Below are 14,737 nucleotides of genomic sequence, written 5' to 3'. Positions count from 1 at the left end.
GTATCACTGTCAACACACTGGGAAGAAATGAAAATTAAAAAGAAAAAGCACCAGTTTCTTCTCTTGGGATTTTATACTGTTTGCTGTAGTTGAAAGCAGCATTAGTTATATATTTTCCATCATTTGATCCAGTTTGGGCGGCACGGTGATGCAGTGGTCAGCACTGTTGCCTCACAGCAAGAAGGTTAGGGGTTTGAGTCCCGGCTCCAGCACGGGATCTTTCTGTGTGAGTCTGCATGTTCTCCCTGTTCCTGTGTGGGTTCTCTCTGGTACTCCAGCTTCCTCCCACAGTCCAAAGACATCAAGAGGGGAAGAGGCTGATTGATACTCTAAATTGACCGTAGGTGTGGCTGTGAGTGTGAATGGTTGTCTGTCTCTATGTGTTGGTCCTGTGATGGACTGGTGACCTGTCCAGGGTGTCCTCTCGCCCGTAGCCGCTGGGATAGGCTCCAGCCCCCCCCTCGCAACCCTTAACAGAAATACATGGAGGAAATGGATGGATGGATGATCCAGTTTGTTCCCACATAATGCTAAAAGAATAGGGTTAGAGGGCTGCTCAGACAGGATAGCAAAGGTGGAGGTGACGAGCGTTCATTGCCTCCATGGTGCTGTGTACAGTATATGTTGCGTGTGGATGGTGGTAAATTACCAATATCATCTGAGTTTGTATTCACATCAATGCCAATTAGAGTGGGATCCAATAAATACTTGTGTCCTCTGCAGAGTCATTTGACCCAGGGCTGAATGCACATTGTAACCTGTTCCCACTGCAGGAAAATCCAGATGTTAGTTAGTGTTAGCAGGTTTTTTAGCCAGAGGGAAAGGGGCTTGAAATCTAACGAAGTAATGTTGAAGTTAAAATGACGGCAGATCAGATCGTCTGTTGCTAATCTGTATTTTTTCTGTAACAAGCTCCAAATATTATTTTGTCAGTCAAAAACAAACACCACTGAACAACGCTGTGAGTAGAACAGCTCAGCACAGACCGACAGAGGCACATCTCTTTCAGTTGCACATATTTTAGCCTTTGGTTAATCAAAATGATGAAAGTTGAACCACATAGATTCAATAAAAGATTCAAAAGGATTTGGATTCAGTGAGTTGATTCTGTGCTGGATATGAATATAAAATACTATCAAAACCACAGTCCTGTCTCTTTATCTTTCATCCTCTAAGCACATGCTTCACCTGCTCCTGCAGCATATCCACCTCTTCATTTGTAGCTAATTACTCACACACTTCAGTCTTATGATGTGCTTAAGCACAAGACCTTCTAGCTACACAGTGAGCTGCAAAACACAATCACGACTTAGTTGAATATTATTATTTGTATCTGGAGAGTGCATATTGATTCCAGATTTTGCACTAAACAAGGACGATTCTTAGCATCTGGTTACTTTGTATTGCATCATGCAAAAACGGTAAAAAATAAATAATTGACAACAACTCTTAGATGTAACCACTCCCTCTTGAAAGATTATTTTTTTCTGGCCAGTAACTGTATATTTTGAACCATGTTCTCAGCATTATGGTTTTGCCAGTATGAGTCAAATTTCTCCAAAGCAAGATGGCATTGCCACATTGAAGTTCCTCTGCTGGAGACTTGGCAAAGTTAAGGTTAAGAATTTTTTTTTTTTTCAGAATTTCCCCCAAAATTAAGCTCTAAATATAAAACATCATCCTCCTCTAGTAACAGCCTTTGAGAGCAAATTATCATCTTTCTATTCCTCCATCTATTCCAAAACACATCAACAACTGGCCAATTTTTCATATTGCACAGTAAATAAAAACATAAATCTCGTACAAACATGAGCACACAAACATCTACTGGTGAGCTATTTAACAGAAGAAAAATGAAAGGAGTAGTGTGAAAGTATAGCGTGGTCTCCAGGACAATTCATGTACAGTCCTACATCTGCCAAACTTCCTCCAATATGAAAGCGTTGACCAGCATCAGCAAACAGCCAAAAACGTACTTGATTGTACTCGAAACGTACTTGACCCTGGAAGTGCTTGTTTGTCCATTTTGGGCCACAACAGCCTGCGACATGGCAGGCTCCAAAATGTAAATGCAAACATACTTTTGATTATCATTAATTTGTGCCAAAGATTCCTCTCAATCACAAACTTTCCATCAAAGCTGAGACATAAATACGGGACAAAGCATAAATTTTGTACTTACCGGCATAGTATGATATTCTGGAAATATCTGAAAAAGAAGGGAAAAAAAGATTAAGAAATGTATGTACACAAGAGATATTGAAGAGTTCACATTCACAATTTCATCATCACGAATGATGGTAATAAACAGTGGCAAGTGATTGTTTTTCAACAAGTAAACACAAGAAAATTCATTAAAATCAAGCATTTAAACACATTCCCAGTAGCATGGATTGGTCAGCGCTAGTCACTTTACGACCTTTGTTTGAGTTGTGCCCTTTTGAATTAACTTTACACTTAAATCACAAAAACTTCAGGAATCATCAGGAATCCATACAGATGAGATAAACGAATGAATGATTGTGGCTAACCCTTGCAATAGCTAACTACACAGACTTCAGACTTCATCTCTAACACTTCTTACATGGTCAAAACTTTATTTCAGAAGGTGGCCTTTTTGCAAGACTACATGTTATTGAGCACATATAACAGTACACATCTACAGTACTAGTGTCCTTTGATTTTGACCAGCTGAAGGCACAGGTGAATAGGTTTCTTTATCTTTCTTTGAAGACCTTTTAACAAATGTGAGGTTTTCTATACCGCTTATCCGTTAAGGGTCGGGGGGGCTGGAGCCTATCCCAGTTAACATTGGGTGAGAGGCGGGGTTCAGCCTGGACGGGTCACCAGTCCATCGCAGGGCCATCAGGATCAATTAGGGTTCAGTATCTTGCTTAAGGATACTTTGACACGGTCACCATGTGAGGTGAAGATCGGACCAGCACTAGACAGCTAGACAGCCACTCTACCTCCAAGCCATGCGGCCCCTACAGTGAAAAACCTTTGGTGTGCATATATTATGTCCATATACCGATACACACTGTTGGACACTGTGCCCTCTATTTGAATTATTCGAATACAACACACAGCTGTTTTCGTTTAATTTTGCCTGATTAGACCACGATGCATTTCCTCCATGATAACCAACTTCCTGCTCATTTGTTGTTCTTGTTGTGGTGGAACCGTGATATCATGTGTATCCATTCATAGAAGTTGGTAACATCGTCTAATTCCCAGCAAAGCGCACCTCAACCTTAACCTGAGGGCAGAACTAATGAGCTATTATGTTATGGAAAACACCTGCGTGGGTGTGCTGGGCTTTCAAGTTGAACTCTTAATGAGCTTCTCCACGATTTGATAAAGAAAGAGATGAGAATAGAAGAAATGAAAGAATAAAACTTTAAATTGTCAGTAAAAACAGACAGATGAATGAACAGAAGACAGCTAAAGTAAGTTGATAGCGGTGACATTTGTTAGTCACATCAAAACAAACCATCAGTTATGGAGGATTTTCATCACTGGCCAAATTATCCAATCAAACTGATTACACTTTATTAGAATGACAAGTCAGCTCTCTTGTGTACATGCAGGGATTTACACGTCTGTCAGCACTGAGCGAACGTGACAGTGCAGCAGCAGTTCTAACGAATCAGGAGGACCTGATATGTGCAACATTTCCGAGCTGGAATGAAGCTCGAGTCATGACTCTGCAGATCTTATCTGCTCTGTCATGATGTCATAACTTAAGAGGCCTCTAAAATCTGCTATAAACCTCAGTCACCTTCCACTCTATCACTTTTACTACACCATGAGCAAGATGGCATTTTGTTGTGGAGATGATATGGATGGAGAGACCTAAGGCCCAAATTTCCGGTAGCAGGAAATTCTAGGTTTCAGAATAAAGCTACATCTAAATGAGAATATGTCCGTTAGAATTTTGCAGTGCTCAACAGCAGGGACCTACTGCCCAGCATGGTAGATCAGGGGCTCATGTATCACACTTACAGGTTTTTCTGATTATCCTTCACTCACTCTCTCTTCGCTTTAATGGACAGTACCCTGTCAAAGATGAATATATATCTATATCTACTAACTGAAGGACGAACTAATGAACTAACATTCGTGCATAACTATGAAAAGTTGTCAGAAGAGGACGGAGAGGAAGGAAAAAACCTGGACGTATATGACATTCAATCAGTCAAGAAGACTGATCTGAAATCAGACAGCCAGAAATGGAGCTCTATAGCATCAGCAACAAGCCTCTGTTGAGCAATTCAAGGAATTATTTCAAATACTTCATATCAGCTATTAATGTTTTTCAAAGGTTGTAAAAGACATTTGAGGGGCAGGGAAAGACAAAACAACCCTATTTCACCTGAAAACCAACACATTATACAATATTCTGCAACACAAAATGCATACGATCTAAAATGAGTGAACAAGGTCTGGTATGATGTTCAGTTGCATTTGGATGCAGAAGCGAAAAACAAGATAAGAATGGAGCAAAGTATTTCATCATGGCAATGTATTCAGCAAAGGAAACTACTAGAATTAATACCGTGTGGTCGCATGCCTCCGTCAAACAGTCAAGTTGTACATTACATTCATGTCTGCCCTGTAGTGAAGAATGAAAGGAATTTAACAAGAAAGCATTATGTGTATCTATTCTTCTCTCAAAAAATGGGTCAGAAACTGTTTTATGGAGCATCGAGATGTCACAGTGTTGTTGTTGTTGACCTTTTGGATATAAAATGTCACCGATGCTCATCGCTTCACCCACTTAGACATTTGTGAGTAATGATGTTGAGTCAGCCAACAGAAACACTCTTGAGTTGTGGACAAATATCCGTTCTCTGAGTAACACTGACCTTTGATCAACAAATTCGTATCCTTTCATCCTCAAATCCAGAAGTGAAACATTTGTGCCACAATGTAAGCACATTTTCTCCCAGGTATTCAAGAGAATGGGATGGACAGACAGCTCAGGAATAAACCATCTGTCACAGATGGTACCCGGAATATGCAAAGAGGCACGTGGGTCTTACACCAAACCACAGCCTGAGAGTTACTGCCTTACAGAGTCTGTCTGATGTGGGACATGAGATGGTTTATGTTACAAAAAAAAGACTACAGTGTGAATTGTGATTTAGAATGAGTTGTGGATCAGAAAACAAAAGAAAAAAGCATTCTGTCTTGCAGGCTTAAAAGCTTGCTACAAAGTTACAGGAGATCATCTATGGAGCGGAACGCACTGTCCTGATCGAGCTGTTAACTCACACATGCCGCCACAGCAACTGCAGACACCCTCTTATTTCACAGGTTGCACAATGAATGGAAATATGGAGATAAATGTACACGATGCAAAGAAGCTGCCAATCCTGGTCCAGTTGCAGTGTTAGAGTGAAATGAATGATGAGATAAATAAATCATGATAATATGTTGTTGCTTATTACAGTGAACTAATAAACGCTGCTGTTGCATTAAAAACAAGATCATAAGCAGCGTCTTGCTGTTGCACTGTCCATCTGTATGGCTGTGGTTATCTTCTAGGACCAAATTACAGCTAAGCTAATATTCAGTCATCATGTGATGTTGCTTAAGTATCGAGAGGAAACGGCTGCACTAAGATAAAAAAAAAAAATCACTCTTGGATTTGGAAAAGAGCTGCCAATTAAAACAGAAGAGAGCACAATACTTAGAATATGCTCATTTTGTTTCACTACACTCACATCGCTACTGAGCAAAGACACAAATGAACAGTTCCATGAAGAGGGCTTATAATGTTAATAAAGTATTTCACACCGATTAATTCCCTGTTGCTCAAGTGTGTTTTCTATAAAAGGTCACTTAATTCTCTCTCATCATATAATCTAATTTCCTGACAGAGTTTTGTCAAAAAAAGCTGTATACATTTCAGCAAAACTTTTTATGATATTCTGAATTGAACTGCATCCCTATTTCAGAGCATACTGGCAAAAAAAGAAAGAAAAAAAAGAAAGAAGGAGAATGCCTATTTAGGCTTTCTGGGGCCAAGAGTTCAGATTCTGCAACTTAAAGCAATGCCATAACCAAAAAGTGTATTTTACCACACTGCCAAAAGAAAGTGGTTTAGTGCTATCGTGAACAAGCGCTGGAAGCATTTGAGTTTGTTTTTAGCTCAAATCAAAGTGTTGGTGGATTACTGAGCATACAGCTGGATAAAGAAGACACGGATTATACTGGACAATGTCCTTGAGAGTTCGTAAGCAGTCATTTTTGGATAGTTTTGTTGTTGTTGTTTTGTTGCCATCGTTAGCTGTCAATCGTCATGAGCTTCAAAATAAAATTTCCATAGCTGGCTCTGTCTGCATCCTGGAGTCAAGTCAAGCAAGGCAGACAAAAATGCCTGAGAATAATGCTAAACATTATTGCCCTTGAAAGATACTCACAGATTTGCTCCAGAAATCCTCCTGCAGTGCATTCAGTAATAGAAGTATGTTAAATTACACACCATCATGCCTGTTTTTTTCCACAAAGTTATAATTTCTCAATGTCAACAAGAGTGACCCAGCTTTTTCACATCCAAAAACAATGATCCAAAACTAAAAGCGGATATTAAGACAGCACAGAAACATCTGTCACTGGGATTGCTTAGAACATTTTCACTTGCATAAACACTTGAGCGCTTCACACACTCCCACTCCATCACATTTCCCCCGTCATGCTCTCAGCCTCTCTCCCACTCAGAGTAGAAAACAATTGCCTGGAGCTGTAAACCACTGAAGCTACGCTACAGATGACATCAGGCAAAGCATTGCACAACTCCTTTTTTTTCCAAGATAACAACAATAGATTTGTGCAGCTGCTGCACAGCCTCTCAGACCCTAGAGGAGCAGGATCTCATTAATTTAGCAGGTACAGCTTTAATGAGGTAGTTGTCACTGTAAGTAGCAGCTATAAAAACAGCACTGGAGTTTGGGGTTCACTGTTCAATTTGCAACATGATTGGTAGCAAAAATATCTACATGTGCTACAGTCACTGGAGCACTGCAGGTGCGGAGTTATGAGCCGTCACGGCTGTCCAGGAAACTTTATTTCCTCCTTAAGACGATCAAATGAAGTTGCACACTCAATTTGTTGAGACAATAAAAAATGTTTGGACATGCACCGACCCACTGCACAGATGTTAGTGGCGAACATTACAAATCCTGTATGAAGAATGTAAAATCCCCCTGCATCTGTTCCTCGAAAGCTGCTGAGGCCATTCCCGCTCACTGATGTTGCAAAATCATTTCTTCCTGACACCAAATTCACTCCTTTCGACAATCAAGTCAGAGGCTGCAATTTACTTCAATTACTGATCAGTCAACTGCTTACAGTTTCACTCATCGTTTGAGCTGCGACACCTGAAAAAAACAACAAATATCTGTCACTACTTCACAAAGTTAATGTCTTGAAATTCATGTTGTGCCTAAATGGTGTACTGAAATTACATATATCAAAGAGAAAATCTGCAAAAGCCAACTGGTTTGCATTTTCACTTAATTAACTTGAACAATTAATGAAAAAAAATACATTTTCTGCTGATTGACTGATCCATTCAATGAAACTTAAGAGGCTTGAATTCCATCCACTGATTCAAAATGTGATATATAATTCAACATTTAACAGATAACATTTATCAAAATGAATATCTCACTTCTTATTACATTTGAGTAAAACTGATCAATTCTTAACTAAACAAGTCTGTGTATGTGACTTAAAGCTGGCAATTAGAACCAATGACATTAATTTCCTATTCCAGGAATAATAATTAAAAAGGATTATCGGATTAGTTTATTCAATAAAATGATCACGTTTAAGATGGGTCTATTTGTTAAATGGATTATACCACAGAAGAATGTATCATCCATTTCATCTGAGGTGTAAATGAATTTATATAAAATCAACAGGGTTGCATGCCCTCCAAGATCTCCCCTTTGTATCACCTCCTCATCTTCCTCAAGATGTTTAGCTTCAACAGACAAGATTTCATGCAAAAAGCCAGATTTGCAAGTCCATTTATTACTCTTTAACTCTGTTTCTCATTCATTTATACTGATCCTGCAGCAACTTCCCAATATCTTAAAGAATCTGATAATTACGGAATTTTCATATTAAAAACACCACTGTTTTGTTTTTACCTCACAAAACTGTCTGGAGTCAGTCATAAAAAAACTCAAGAATATACAGTATGGTATAAAACAGCAAATAATAAAGCAACCATCATTTTATGGCTGAAGCTTCTGGCACTTTGATGCAACTGGCAGCAGAATAAATGAACAATCTCACAAATGCAAACTATGGGTGTTCTTGATCAAGATTTCCCTGAGCAGATTTAAATGTTCAAGCTGAATTTTGTCCCCAACAACCTGCGACTGTTGCAGAACTGCTTTTCTTTATAACAGACTCTCAGGTTTCATACACATTGACCAACAAATTTCAGGATTTTTCCATGACTGAAAATAAAAAAAAAAAAGTTCATGACCATCGACTCTGATGAGATGTCCGTTTACAAAAGAAAGAACCTGAAAAGGCCACAACAACATGACAATTAGCCGTTCCTGTTTTTCACATAATGACGTTTGTGTGAAGCTCATTATAGTCTCCTTTAGCCACTTGTTACCATTTCTAAGATACACAAACTTCAAATTTCACATGTGGTAATAGCTTATATATTTTATCGTTTGCAACAAAATGTTAAACATCTTACACTAATGTGAAGCGCAGACCTTTCTTCCATTAACAATATTAACTGATTTCCAAGTTGGCGGAATCATACCTATTGCCCTCTATTGGCGGAATTCCTAAACTGCAAGACTTGAACTGGGTTCTTCATGGCAGAAAAACATGATATCCTAATCAAGGTTATGTCACATAAACTTGCATCCCAACAAACTGCTTAGCAAATACATCTATAGCCATTCTGAACCTGATTTGATAATGCAATGAGTCTTTGCACTGCATCTCTCCCAGCAAGTGCTGACCACGTGGAACACACAAAGCAAAACAGTGACCAGAGTGGATGCAAATAGGGGAAGACTGATGACACAACAGGGGCACGTTTCCACCAGTCCTTCCAGATTGCCTGTTACCAGGCAGGACCAATCAACAGGGAGTGAGCAGGCTTAAATATGTTCCAGATCAAGCATATATGTAACAGCTTGCCACAGGAAACATTAATGAGCTGTACAGGACAATAAATTCTCTCTTTTTTCAAGATAATGTAGTGATTAATAAGTAGGATGAGTATGACACAAACCGTCAGTTATCTGAGCTATTAGTGCAATAGTAGAAAACATGGCCCGGGGCACAGGATGGGTGTTGGAGGTAGAAGAGAACAGGAATTCAATACGACACATTAAAGTAACCACAACTGAGGCAAGAAGACATGAGGTAACACAACTTCAGGGAGACACAGTCTTACCTCTTGTTTAGAGGGAGGATAGTTGATGTATTTCTATCTGTGCCCTATTCAACTGTATACGTGAGGGTTTTTTTTTTAAGCAAACTAAAGCTGAATCGCTACATGAGATAAATACAAACGTCTGACCGCTTGCTTTTTTTAAATTTTAACTTCAAGTCAAACATCAATTGCAAGACATGTGTAGTTTGTTTTTCTCTGCTGTCAACTGCAGGCCTGCGTGAAGCCTTGTGGACAAGAAAAGTGACATTTGATAGCTGTGGCTTGTGGCTGTTTAAGTGCATTTATACGGGAAGAGAAACCCTTTTTGGTACTGGTTTGACCAGACATGGTTGCCCCAAAAGAGATGAGAAGATCAGGTTCCAGACTGTCAGTAATGACACGATCCAATCATACGCAGGAGTTAAAAATACACAAACGTTTGTCTCTGTGGGTTTAAATGTAAAGGACACTTGAAAAGTAAAGCCGCCGAGAAAGCCATCCTTAGTAATGGGCATCGCTGTATGAATGAATCATTTGCTTTGAACACAAAAAATCACGATGAAAAAAAAAACTGAGAAAACAATTAAAGCCACATCATCAAAAAGACGAACTATGAAACACTTATCGATTCCAACCTTTTTTTCCCCACACTTGGCTGAAATTAATACAACCCTTTTCCAGTGCTATATACACAAGCTGATACGATTATATATCTCACAGGAACAGTAACTATCCAAAAAATCTACGCAAACCCATGTCCAACTGGAATAAAACGAGCATATTAATAATAATACTAAACACTGCTAACACATCTTACTTTTACTGTTTAATATCTTTTTGTTGTAGGCCTATATTTTAACCTGGTGTATGGTTTTATGTTTACAAAGTGTGTGACAGCAGTAGTGACAAGTAGCAGAATGGTAATGAAAGACAGCAAACGTATTAGTTGTAGTAGGTACTATCTTTAGGTTACTTAAACCAGCAGCATATGTAAATAAAAACATTATATGGCACTCACTGCATTATCAATAGTTGTATACAAGGCAATAAAAACAATCTTAATGTTCATGGTAGCAACACTAGCGACTGAGACCCAAACATCCATGCTACCACACACTTCATTTGTTCCCATTTATTTATCTGTCAAAGACATCTTCAGAAGCAACCAACCGAGTTTATCAAAGGAAAACACAGCGTCTGTGCTCCATGCTATACCTGTCTGTGAGCTCCTCACATGCAACTGCTTGCACAGTGGTGAGCAGCACGAATTCCTTTCCAGCCCTCAAGCCTGCCAGACCCTCTTTACCTAGCTTACAAACACACACATCAGCCCAATCACAGCCTAAAATCTGACAACACATGGATGAACATACCTCCATTGGTACAGCCCAGAAAGTCCCAGAACTGCATGTTTGCATTTGGCAGGCAGAGAACAACGACCCACTAAACTACAGACGACTGTATATGTTTCTTTTCTCCTCCTCTCCTCTACACTTCCTACTTTTGCTGTCACATAGAGGAGGGAAGACACCCGCCCACTGATTGTTTCACATTGACACACCTGAGGGCCGAGTTTCATTTCATAACAGCTGCTTCCTTCTCCTGAGCTCCTACTTCTATTCCTTACTTCCTCCACTATGACTCCACGTGTCTTTGTCATTCCGGGACGGAAGACAGACAGGTGTGAAGAACAATCCAACATTCTCACCGCTGCTTTCCTCATCCCTGCCTTTATGCATTAGAGGAAGCAACGGGAGGAGGCAAGGAGAACCGACAGCAGAAGAGGCGCTTAATGTTGCAGCCTTCCTAACCATATCACATAAAAATTAGAGTAGTATTGCAAATAATTTAAAAAATAATGCCCTTTGAATAGGACGAATCTTCATATGTAAATTTAAAAAAAATACTTGGAATAAAACAAATTCAGTTGGGAAAATCTCACCTTTACACAAATCCAGAATAATTTACAAATTCCAGCAAGGACGGGGCAAATATTAACTAAACGCTCCATATTATTTACACTTGCATTCCAATGTCTATCAATTAGAAGGGTTTCACAGCTGTAAACTGAATAGGATAATTCAAAGATATATAAGATGTGTTGTTGTGATTTACATGTCAAAACATCTGAGGGTACAAGAGAACTATTCTTTTTTTTGGTTCCACGAGGAAGGAAAAGTTTGAGATCTGTGTATCCGCAGCGCGTGCAGGCTGGTCACCTCTGCCCTCGCTGAGCAGCGACGATGTTTGTGTTATTTATTCTTTTCAGCTGACTTTCTTTGTCGCTGTGTTTTGCTGTGATTTAATGAGGATGTTTTTATATTAGATTTGATGTCCTTTACTGTACACATGGGAAACTCACCCTGCTCAGGTTAACACAATAAAAAAAGCCATCACATGAATACAACAACGCAAGATAAATATCACTGTGAATAACAGAATTCAAGAGGACGAGGCTTCATTAAAAAACGTATACAAGTGTTTTTGAGTTGAGGCGAAACCTTGACTCCAAAAACGCAAAACAAACAGAAGCGTGAGATTCCTGAACCAGTGCACCCTTGGAGGACACATTTTGGGGGAGCAAGGAGCAACACACACATGGAGGTAGGAGACATGACAGGTGATCCTTGACCTCCAATAAAGAATCAAACTACAAGAGCTTACTGGTCACTGGGATGTGCGGTATATTTAGACTTGTACATTTTTTATATGAAGCATGCAATATTGATGTTTTAAGGCAGTAACAGGCCTCTTTCATATGCCACCACAACAATAAGTGCGTCTTTGAAAAGGCAGCAAGCCAAACACTTGAGACGCACAGCTTCGAGAGTCAGCTCTGCCTCCTTTTGTCTCTAAACCATCGCTTGCAACAATGAGGTGCAACTCATCTTCCAACAGAACCCAGATGTTTTGCTACAGCCTCGTTGCCCTGCTTGACAGTAATCCTCCTCCTCGTTTTGGACCTTTGCACCCAAGTTACCAGAGAACCAGAGAGGGGTGGTTTCGGCCACTGCACCACTGTCTGTTAGGAATACAAATTACTTCGCCTTGACAAAATGACCAGCCTCTCCTCTCGCAAATATATTTCAAAATAAATGCCAATTCGAAGCACAAATAATACAACCCCGCGAAAAGCATTGGCGTTATCCCCATTGTCTGTGGCTGTTACCCCCTTTAATGCTAAGCTAGCGCAGCTAACGGTGGGCTATTCCCACTCAATCCGCCCCCAGGACGGATCAATACTCACCCGCTTTAGGCCCTGGAGTCCGGCCGCGCCTAACTCTCAGTCACCGGCCACCTTCTCCAGTCAGTCCGTTTGAATTTTACACATATGTCAGTTGATATTAGAGCCGGCTTGGTGGCTGTGTCTGTCCGCTGTGGGTCCCTCTGCTTGTCTGGTTGAGTCCACAACAGCGCCGTGCCCGGTTGTCGGCGTCACTGACGCTAGCCGTTAGCGGTGCAGCTGGAGCCTGAGCTTTTCCAACATGGCTGCAGCTGGCAGGCGCACGGACGGCAAGAGAGGGGCCCGACCAGACCTGACCAGGACAGACTCAAGGGGCCCCTTTATAGAGTCAGGTACCACCCCCATATGACCTGACACTGATTTATGCTAATGACCTAAATGCACTATCAAGAAGAGCATAAGCAAACTAAAAGGTCAAAGTGGGCGCATCGAGAATGGTGACAACCTGAAGGCAACATGGAACAAAACAAAAACACACCACTGGAGTCCGTTGCTGTGGCAACAACAATTTTTCATGGTCCACAGCTTATTAGTATGTCAAATTTTGTATTTACTATATATATACATTTATATATGTATATGTATATCCTGTATATACATTTACTACTACACCTTTTTAACATAGAGTTACAAAGATTCTCATTAATTAGTTAGTCAATTAATGTTTGCTAAATTAATGGTTAAAAAAAGTGCTCATCACATTATCCACAGTGTTCAGTAGGACAACTTTTATCCATCCAACTGACTCAAATCTAGACTTTTCACTTTCTGCCATAAATGTCAAATAAAGCAGCTCCAAACCTCAGTCAATCAATACAAACTGGAAACAGCAAATTACTGAAATTCCTACAAGAAAAAAGATCATCACCTGATCATCAGAATGGTTTAGATGTATATTCTTTTGATAGACCACTCAATGAATCAATTCCATCCATTTTCTACTGCTTATCCTGTTAAGGGTAGCCCAGCAGCCTTCAGGTGAGAGGCAGGGTTCACCCTGGACAGGTCACCAGTCCATCACAGGACCAACACATAGAGACAAACAACCATTCACACTCACAGTCACACCTACAGTCAATTTAGAGTATCAATCAGCCTCGTCCCCTCTTGATGTCTTTGGACTGTGGGAGGAAGCTGGAGTACCAGAGAGAACCCACACAGGAACAGGGAGAACATGCAGGCTCCACACAGAAAGAACCCAGAATGAACCCAGAACCTTCCAGCTGTGAGGCAACAGTGCTAACCACTGCCCCACCATACTGCATGGGTGTGGAAGTGAAAACCACAAATGTCCCTGTCAAAGAAACATGATTTAGCTTGTAATAATGAGGCTCCACTCATCAGTGATGCCGTTAGATTAGTTTCTGAGCTCCAGGCTGGGATCAGAACTGTTCCACTGTTGAGATACAAGTCAGGGGGTCGTGATATGAACCAAATCCTCATGATCTCAGCCTGCAACTGCAGGGGGATTGATTGCTTTCCTCTTTGTCCCTCAGAAAGTCCTGTGCTTGCATGGCAGCCATTTCTTTACAGGAGGATTCATGCAGCTACAAACCTGCAGGTAGAAGTGATTTTGTGGTGTGGTTCATTACATTAAAGCACAGTGAACAGAGAGGAAGAGAGGATTGTTCGTATAGCTGTGCTGGAGTTGATGTCTCATGTTTAAATAAAATCTTAAGAGATTTCTGTCATACATTATTCATCAAAATATCATAATGAAAGCCAAACAGAAGACACTGAAAATACCCCCCCCCCCCATACACACACACACACAAACACATGCATGCAAAATTTACGCATAAACAAAATTATTGTGACTGTGATGCTAAATGGCTTTGGTCTCTCTTGGATCTCTTTCTGTATCTGCTTTGTTTCACAGTCACAGTTGTACAAGGCAATCTAAAATGCCTGTACACACAGAGTCCACCCACACATATCATATATTCATGTATGCAGCTATAATACATATACACATGCACACACACACACACACACACACACACACACACACACACACACAAACTAATGCACAGCACATAAAATCAACATAGTCGTGTACTGTACACCAT

The 14,737-nt window shown here is 40.2% G+C and overlaps 1 protein-coding gene across 5 annotated transcripts in view; it reads right to left on the bottom strand.

Moving 5' to 3' along the window:
- Positions 1-12,975, bottom strand: part of LOC147253593 (focal adhesion kinase 1-like) — a 61,999-nt gene extending 49,024 nt beyond the window's left edge. For 4 of the 5 annotated variants that reach the window (XM_086218852.1, XM_086218853.1, XM_086218854.1 and 1 more), the window contains exons 1-2: positions 10,798-10,918; positions 2,183-2,209 (exon numbers count right to left, since the gene is read on the bottom strand). In XM_086218852.1, coding sequence (XP_086074978.1) covers positions 2,183-2,209; positions 10,798-10,834 — 64 coding nt within the window. In that variant the 5' untranslated portion in view covers positions 10,835-10,918. Of the gene's footprint in view, positions 1-2,182; positions 2,210-10,797; positions 10,919-12,671 lie in introns of those variants that run through there. The other variant, XM_086218856.1, reaches the window with a different exon arrangement.
- Between the last annotated feature and the right edge of the window lie 1,762 nt (positions 12,976-14,737).

The sequence above is a fragment of the Aulostomus chinensis genome, chromosome 11, assembly GCF_037954235.1.
Source record: "Aulostomus chinensis isolate RoL2024-O1b breed Wild chromosome 11, RoL_Achi_v1.0, whole genome shotgun sequence".
NCBI lineage: Eukaryota > Metazoa > Chordata > Actinopteri > Syngnathiformes > Aulostomidae > Aulostomus > Aulostomus chinensis.
The sequence above is the reverse complement of the archived record's forward strand: the minus strand, read 5'-3'. Positions and strand labels throughout refer to the sequence as shown.